Consider the following 8,797-nt stretch of genomic DNA (forward strand, 5'->3'; position numbering starts at 1 on the left):
AAATACTTTTAAACCCCTGTAGGTCTAAGCCCTTAGATAACAATAACTACTAAGCTAACATATGTAATTGTTTTAAGATGGTCATTAAATGTATGATTTAGCATTTAGAATTTTAGTCCCTTTCTGGGTATAAAAAAAAAATATATACTTTTAGGGGGGGACGAAACATTTAATTTGGCCTTTACTGCTATAGCCCATAGAAACACATTGAATAACACATTCAGAAAAGGCAAAACAGTCAAAAAATAAATCATAAGGAACAAGATTTTGAAGTGTCTGTCCCTTATCTGAGAGATATAAGAAAATTCAGGTGATAAAATACCCATGTTTTGTCACGTTATTTTGGGCTCATTTTACCCCCTATTCACTTTTTTGCAATTTGGACATCCGGGTCCTGGGTTAAATTCAGATAAACTCCCCTGAAGCTTGTTTGCGGTGTAGAGCAGATAATCGAACACCGTCATGTTCGTGAGAGTATCCCCTTTTATTATGGGTGACATATTAGTTTGTAGCTCCCAAGGTTTGATCTGGACAGTTGATTTTGTGAAAGGACCTCTTCTAAATGAGGATTTGTGCTACAAAGCGTTCAGACGACTGCCGTAAATCGTGTGGATGTCATAGAGCCAAACAACCGACTGTCGCGCTTGTGAGTCTCACCTTTACGATATTGGTGAAATATTCGTTTGTAACTCACACGGTTTTTACAGACGATTTGTTGTCCGGATCCTCTCATGTGTAGAAAAAGTATTCTTTCACAAGCCCCATGTTATGGAAAAGGTGCAAACGTTATAACGTCTGAAAGAGTGGATTGAATGGCATCCAGTACAATAAAGGGTAAATCTCTAGCATAAACACACAGGGAGCTAGCTATTCACGATTCAAAATGACAGGGGGGATATATAAAAACTATGATCTCACCAAATGGACAATAAAGATTCTACATCTCCTATCCTAACACCTGATTCCCAGACCAAACCTTGTAATCAACATACCACAATAATCCGTATTTGACATTTCTTTGTAAATGAAAAGGACCTTTGAATGGCAGGTTTGACATTAAGAGCGTTTGATCTAGTTTACTGGCCTCTTTACCGTAAATAATACTGGAGGTCTAGGCCAATAAAAGCTTTTTTGTAAAGGATATATGAATAAAAGCAAAGCAGGTTGTCCATGGTGGCTGTATTAAACCAAACCTGATTGTTTACAGTGTCTTTTTATCCGGAACAGCAGAGGACTAATGTGGTTGCTTGTCTGGTTTTGAGCCCGTGGTAATAGATGTATTTGACAGGTCGGAAATGCCCGTAGTCCACCACGATAGGTGCATACCTGTCTACCCGCAGATTGGGTTTCCTGCATGACCCACTTAAAAGCGGCCCATCCTCTCTGCGACGGTCTCTCTCCATCTCTGACCGCTAAAACAGCAATGAGGAACCCACAACCGGCCATCCTGCTCTCATTTCTCGGTGAGTTAATGGCTTAAAGTTGTATTTTTTAAAAGTTACATTTAGTCTCAGGTAAATGGACGAGTATAACGCAACTGTGTAAAAGTACGAGAGGCGCGTCAGAAAACGAATAGCTTCAACCTATGGGATTGTATGTCCCCTGACTGCGCACTTTTTAAACGAGTTGTTTCTAGAAAAGAATAGATATAGAGAAATATTGACAGCGTCAATTAACTTTTTTTTTTTGAAGGTGTGAAAAGTGAAATAGACTAACACCCTAATCCTGTAAGAATGCAGTGATGTCTACTAATCCATTGCTTTGCGACATGGCTGTATAGACTGGTAGACGCCATAGGGGACTACATCACGTCTCAGAGCATGGTGTACTGTAGAAGTGTGCTTCCTCATACCTAGGACTTCTCTGAGACATTCCTGTCTCAAATGGAACTGTGGGGATGGACTGGCTACATAAACGATACATACAACAAGGCTTGTTGTGCGTCCACACTGTTACATTAAACATGCTCATTCCATTTAACCCATCTACCTGATGTTATAAATTAATGACATTTGAATGAATGAATAAATTTAATTTTCTTGTCAAAATCGCATGTTGGCAACCCATCCCTTATGGGATTCATTTACACATAAACAAACATTGCAATAATTCTGTGATTTAAAAAAAAAATGTTTTATATTTCTTCCGGTGTTCTCTGCTCATAACAACCTACCCACCGGGCACCTACGTCAAATCAGTATCTATTCCACGTTGCTTCAACCTCATTTAAACGATGTGGAAACAACGTTGATTCAACCATTGTGTGACAAGTGGGTATTATCATAATGCCTCTGTTTTTTATTGGCCTCACCAACTCAGCTGTTTAAAAAATATGTTGGTTGCCATGGTCACAGGGAGAGCAGAGAAATATTTACCTGTCGATTTGTTTTGGCTACTATGGTACTGTATTTTGTTACCTGGTTACAATACTTTCTCACAGTCTGTCTGGCTGTCTGACAAAGGCATATTCTATTCTATTCTATTCTATTGTTGCAGGCTGACCTTTATAGTCATGAGTCTTTCCCTGGAGGCAGAACTGAGCGTTTTCCGCTAGATGGGCCAGCTGCAAAGTCAAAATTGTCTACAGTACCAGTCAAAAGTTTTACAACACCTACTCATTCAAGGGTTTTTCTTTATCTTTACTGTTTTCTACATTGTAGAATAATAGTGAACATATCAAAACTATGGAATCACGTAGTAAACTGTTAAACAAATCAAAATATATTTTAGATTATTCAAAGTAGCCACCCTTTGCCTTGATGACAACTTTGCACACTCTTGGCATTCTCTCAACCAGCTTAACCTGGAATGCTTTTCCAACAGTCTTGAAGGAGTTCCCACATATGCTGAGCACTGTGTTGGCTGCTTTTCCTTCACTCTGCGGTCCAACTCATCCCAAACCATCACAATTGGGTTGAGGTCTGGTCATTGTGGAGGCCAGGTCATCTGATACAGCACTCCAATTCTCCTTCTTGGTCAAATAGCCCTTACACAGCCTGGAGCTGTGTTTGGGGTCATTGTCCTGTTGAAAAACGAATGATAGTCCCACTAAGCGTAAACCAGATGGGATGGTGTATCGCTGCAGAATGCTGTGGTAGCCATGCTGTTTAAGTGTGCCCTGAATTCTAAATAAATCACTGACAGTGTCTCCAGAAAAGCACCATCACACCTCCTCCTCCATGCTTCATGGAGGGAACCACACATACAGAGATCATCCGTTCACCTACTCTGCGTCTCACAAAGACACAGCGGTTGGAACCAAACATTTGGACTCTTCAGAACAAAGGACACATTTCCACCTGTCTAATGTTCATTGCTCGTGTTTTCTGGCCCAAGCAAGTCTCTTCTTCTTATTGGTGTCCTTTAGTAGTGGTTTCTTTGCTGCAATTCGACCATGAAGGCCTGATTCACACAGTCTCTTCTGAACAGTTGATGTTGAGATGTGTCTGTTACTTGAACTCGTGAAGCATTTATTTGGGCTGCAATTTCTGAGGCTGGTAACTCTAATGAACTTATCCTCTGCAGCAGAGGTAACTCTGGGTCTTCCTTTCCTGTGGCGGTCCTCACGAGAGCCAGTTTCATCATAGAGCTTGATGGTTTTTGCGACTGCACTTGAAGAAACTTTCAAAGTTCTTTACATTTTCCACATTGACTGGCCTTCATGTCTTAAAGTAATGATGAACTGTCATTTCTCTTTGCTTATTTGACCTGTTCTTGCCATAATATGGACTTGATCTTTTACCAAATAGGTCTGTCTTCTGTACACCACCCCTACCTTGTCAAAACACAACTGATTGGCTCGAACGCATTAAGAAGGAAAGAAATTCCACAAATTATCTTTTTAACAAGGCACATCTGTTAATTGAAATGCATTCCATGTGAATACTTCATGAAGCTGGTTGAGAGAATGCCAAGAGTGTGCAAAGCTGTCAAGGCAAAGGGTGGCTACTTTGAAGAATCTCAAATTTGAAACCCTTGTATGAGTAGGTGTGTCCAACTTTGGACTGGTACTGTATATCTAGGGCAGGGCTGGCCAACCCTCTTCCTGGAGATTTACCGCCCTGTAGGTTTTCAGTCCAACCCTAATTTAGCAGATAAGGTCTTGTTGAGCAGCTAATTAGTAGAAACGGGTGTGTTACATAAGGGTTGGACTGAGAACCCACAGATCTACAGGAAGAGGGTTGGACAGCCCTGGGTGTCTGCCCGGAGTGGGTGAAAAATGTGCTTTGCTGTTGCAATTTCACTTCCTAATACATTTTACTGAGACAAAATATGATTCTTCATGTAATAGGTTACGAAGTCCTACTAATACATCCCATAATAAGCACCGAGCTCTGTAATACACTGAACAAAAAAATATAAAGATTTTACTGAGTTACAGATCATAAGGAAATCAGTCAATTGAAATAAATTCATTAGTCCCTAATCTATGGATTTCACATGACTGGGAATACAGATATGAATCTGTTGGTCACAGACACCTTCTAAAAATCAGCGCGACACATTTCCCTTTGCATAGAGTTGATCAGGCTGTTGATTATGGGATGGTGTCCCACTCCTCTTCAATGGCTGTGCGAAGTTGCTGGATTTTTGGCGCGAACTGGAAACCCGCTGTCGATCCAGAGCATCCCAACCCATGATTTTTGGTGAGTGTGCAGGCCATGGAAGAACTGGGACATTTTCAGCTTCCAGGAAATGTGTACAGATCCTTTGCGACATGGGGCCGTGCATTATTATGCTGAAACATGAGGTGGTGGATGAATGGCACGACAATGGACCTCAGGAGCTCAGTGTCTCTGTGCAGTAAAATTGGCATTGCTAAAATGCAACTGTGTTCGTTGTCTGTAACTGATGCCTGCCCTATACCATAACCCCACCTCCACCATGGGGCACATCAATCAACCGTTCGCCCACACAACGCCGTACACGCGGTTGAGGCCGGTTGGACGTATTGCCAAATTCTCTAAAATGAGGTTGGAGACGGCTTATGGTAGAGAAGTGAACATTCAATTCTCTGGCAACATCTCCGCTGTACATTCCTGCAGTCAGCATGTCAATTGCACGCTTCCTCAAAACTTGACACATGTGGCATTGTGTTGTGTGACAAAACTACACATTTTAGTGGCCTTTTATTGTCCCCAGCACAAGGTGCACCTATGTAATGATCATGCAGTTTAATCAGCTTCTTGATATGCCACACCTGTCAGGTTTTTGGATGCTCACTAACAGATGTAGAAACCCCCCAAAAATTGTGCACAAAATCTGAGAGATTACACTTTTTCTGCATATGGAACATTTCTGGGAATTTTTATTTCAGCTCATGAAACATGGAACCAACACTTTACATGTTGCGTTTTATTATATATATATATATATATATATATATATATATATATTTGTTTTGTTCAGTGTAGTTGATGAACTGCATGTCAAGTCTCCAAAATCTATTGTTTTATGTCTTCCGGATTTGAGAAAGATGACGAGTTCAACGGATTATGATTTGAATCCATTTTTCTTAGAGGAGTTCATACACAATTAACATGTCTTAACCATTTTGTCCGATGATGGGTTTTCAATCAAATGCCTTTTTGATTGGATGCCCTACCATATGGTAAAAATGAATGAAATCAGAAATGTAGGATTAGGCATCCGGGTTGGCGACGTGGTTAAGGTTGGATTTTTAAAATCAGATATTGTAACTTTTTGGCAGTGCCTTCTAGTGGCCAATCTACAGAGATGCCTTCACTACATGAGTCATCCCAATAAATGCCAACCTGCATTTCTGGTGCCTTGGGGATGGAGACATTACGCCATGTGTCAGGAATGTGGTGTTGACAAACAGAGCCATGTCGGGGTAGCTACTGTACCAGTCTGTTTACATATCTTCTCATGCTAAACATGACAATTTCATCAGGAGTTGGCAAGAGGGCAGAAATAGACTGGCATCCATGCTAACGCCCGGGTCCTTTTTGGCAACACAATACCCCATCTGCTTGGCATAGACTGGCAGTGCCAAGCTCCATGTGCCAGGCACGTTCACATCAACTTCTCTCCTCCGTCATATGGATAGAATGACAGGCTGGGCACAGTAACGGTCATTGCCAGGCCATCATTGTAAATAATAAGTTATTTTAATTGGCCTGCATGGTAAAATAAAACATGAATTTAACTCAATCCTTTAATTAAGAGTTTCAGGATGACATTCATCAAGTAGAGATCAGACAACAGCCACGGCCCGTGGGGTGATGTGAAGGATGGAGGGTATAACAGCCATGGCCCGTGGGGTGATGTGAAGGATGGAGGGTATAACAGCCATGGCCCGTGGGGTGATGTGAAGGATGGAGGGTATAACAGCCACGGCCCGTGGGGTGATGTGAAGGATGGAGGGTATAACAGCCATGGCCCGTGGGGTGATGTGAAGGATGGAGGGTATAACAGCCATGGCCCGTGGGGTGATGTGAAGGATGGAGGGTATAACTGCTTTGCTAAAAGGGTATTTTGTTTGTTCTCTCTCTCTGTCTGTCTCTCACACAGCTCTGTTGTTGGTCTGGCCTGATGTACATTCTACAGATGTCCTCTCCTCCACACAGCCAGCCCCAACCAGCCCTGCTTCCTCCCACTGTGAGGCAGAAACAACAGCAGGTAGACTCTTCCAGGACTGGCACTACTGACTGACCATAGTAGTAGTATTATTTTGAAGGATCTAAATCTATGGCTGATTTTGGTTGGTGTTTTTATCCAGACCAGGAGCAGTCCCGTCCTCACATGGAGAAGGTGATGAGCCAGAAATGTGACTCCAGTGTGGAGAGCTACTGTCTCAACGGAGAATGTCTCCTATTGTTGGATCTCAACGAACACCACTGCAAGTAAGATAGAAAAAAATAAATGTCTGATTTATTATCACATAGAGGTGTAGTTTACCTGGTGTGTGTTTTGTGATACAGCTCTGTATTGTGTGTGGGGGGTGCTCAGTAATGGGATGGAGTGTGTGTGTGACATGTCCCTCTCTCTCCAGGTGTGAGAGGGGTTACTACGGACCCAGGGTGTGTGTGTGTGACATGTCCCTCTCTCTCCAGGTGTGTGTGTGTGTGTGTGTGTGTGTGTGACATGTCCCTCTCTCTCCAGGTGTGAGAGGGGTTACTACGGGCCCAGGTGTGTGTGTGTGACATGTCCCTCTCTCTCCAGGTGTGTGTGTGTGTGTGTGACATGTCCCTCTCTCTCCAGGTGTGTGTGTGTGTGTGTGTGTGTGACATGTCCCTCTCTCTCCAGGTGTGTGTGTGACATGTCCCTCTCTCTCCAGGTGTGAGAGGGGTTACTACGGACCCAGGTGTGTGTGTGTGACATGTCCCTCTCTCTCCAGGTGTGTGTGTGTGTGTGTGTGTGACATGTCCCTCTCTCTCCAGGTGTGAGAGGGGTTACTACGGGCCCAGGTGTGTGTGTGTGACATGTCCCTCTCTCTCCAGGTGTGAGAGGGGTTACTACGGGCCCAGGTGTGTGTGTGTGTGACATGTCCCTCTCTCTCCAGGTGTGTGTGTGTGTGTGTGTGTGTGTGTGTGTGTGACATGTCCCTCTCTCTCCAGGTGTGAGAGGGGTTACTACGGACCCAGGTGTGTGTGTGTGTGACATGTCCCTCTCTCTCCAGGTGTGTGTGTGTGTGTGTGTGTGACATGTCCCTCTCTCTCCAGGTGTGAGAGGGGTTACTACGGGCCCAGGTGTGCTCACCTGGAGATGGTGTTTCAGCCAATGAAAGAAGAGCATGTCATCCTGATGGTGGTATGTGGGGGGCTTCTGTTTATAGGCGTCGTTGGAGCTTTCTACTTCTTCTGCCGATGGTGAGAGACAGTGGAGGGGGGGGGAGGGGAGAGAGAGCATGCATCTGTGTCAGAGGAAGCTAGTGGGAGGAGCTAGAGGATGGCTCATTGTAATGGCTGAAATGGAACGTTATCAAACACATCAAATGTATGGAACCTGTTTGATTCCGTTCCAATGATTCTATTCCAGCCATTACAATGAGCCCATCCTCCTATAGCTCCTCCCACCAGCCTCGTGTGTCTGTGTGTCTGTGTGTCTGTGTGTCTGTGTGTCTGTGTGTGTAATTTCTGTTCCTACTGTTCCAGGTACAAGAGAAATAGATGTCCACCGCAACAGAAACAGCAGACGTACCAGGAGGTGCAGATGGCGTGATGTGTGTGTTTGACAGCAGCCATATGTTCAATCATTATGTTATATAATATACTGTAATTCTGTTACTTAGGGCACGCAATGGGAAAACATTTTAAAACTGTTTTGTAAAGGAAAATGTTTCACTCACGTTTCTTCCGTGCTGTGCCTACTGAAGACAACTCCAGCATTTCTACTGTGTGTGTGTGTGTGTGTCTCAAACTGAAAATGTATTTTTGTCAGGAGTAAGTTTTGCATGGCAGTCTCCTTCGTGTTAGAATAGCTTACTATCCTGTTTGGTTTGATCCAGTTTTGGGCTATATTGAACTTTATATGCAGTATTTTAAATTATACAAATATTAGTTTTTTTTTCTTATTTATGAAATTTCTAATAAAACTTGTCCTCTTCTTTCTAGTTGTGTCTTTAGGCCATCTGAATCTCATCCTTGGTCCTTTTAGCTCTGAACATAAACAAACACTTCTACAGCCAGGGCTCTGAAGTGTGACCAAATGCAGCCAAATATTTCACTTGTGTGACTTGGGAGTTTTATTTTGGGAGCAGCGTGCGTTTTTTACATTTATTTTTTAAAATCCATACAAAATGTATTTTGTTTTTCGGAGCTAGAGAGAATGGCGG

At 43.0% G+C, this 8,797-nt stretch overlaps 1 protein-coding gene across 2 annotated transcripts; it reads left to right on the forward strand.

The window, feature by feature from the left end:
* Positions 1 to 392: 392 nt before the first annotated feature.
* On the forward strand, positions 393 to 8,575 carry ereg (Proepiregulin). Of its 2 annotated transcripts, none has more exons than XM_014172682.3 (6): positions 393 to 646; positions 1,289 to 1,463; positions 6,535 to 6,642; positions 6,743 to 6,866; positions 7,686 to 7,832; positions 8,118 to 8,575. In XM_014172682.3, exons 2-6 carry the CDS (start codon positions 1,355 to 1,357, stop codon positions 8,182 to 8,184), a joined length of 555 nt encoding a protein of 184 aa, XP_014028157.1. In that variant the 5' UTR covers positions 393 to 646; positions 1,289 to 1,354; the 3' UTR covers positions 8,185 to 8,575.
* Positions 8,576 to 8,797: the final 222 nt, after the last annotated feature.

This window comes from Salmo salar, chromosome 24, assembly GCF_965601325.2.
Source record: "Salmo salar chromosome 24, fSalSal1, whole genome shotgun sequence".
In the NCBI taxonomy this organism is placed as follows: Eukaryota; Metazoa; Chordata; class Actinopteri; order Salmoniformes; family Salmonidae; genus Salmo; species Salmo salar.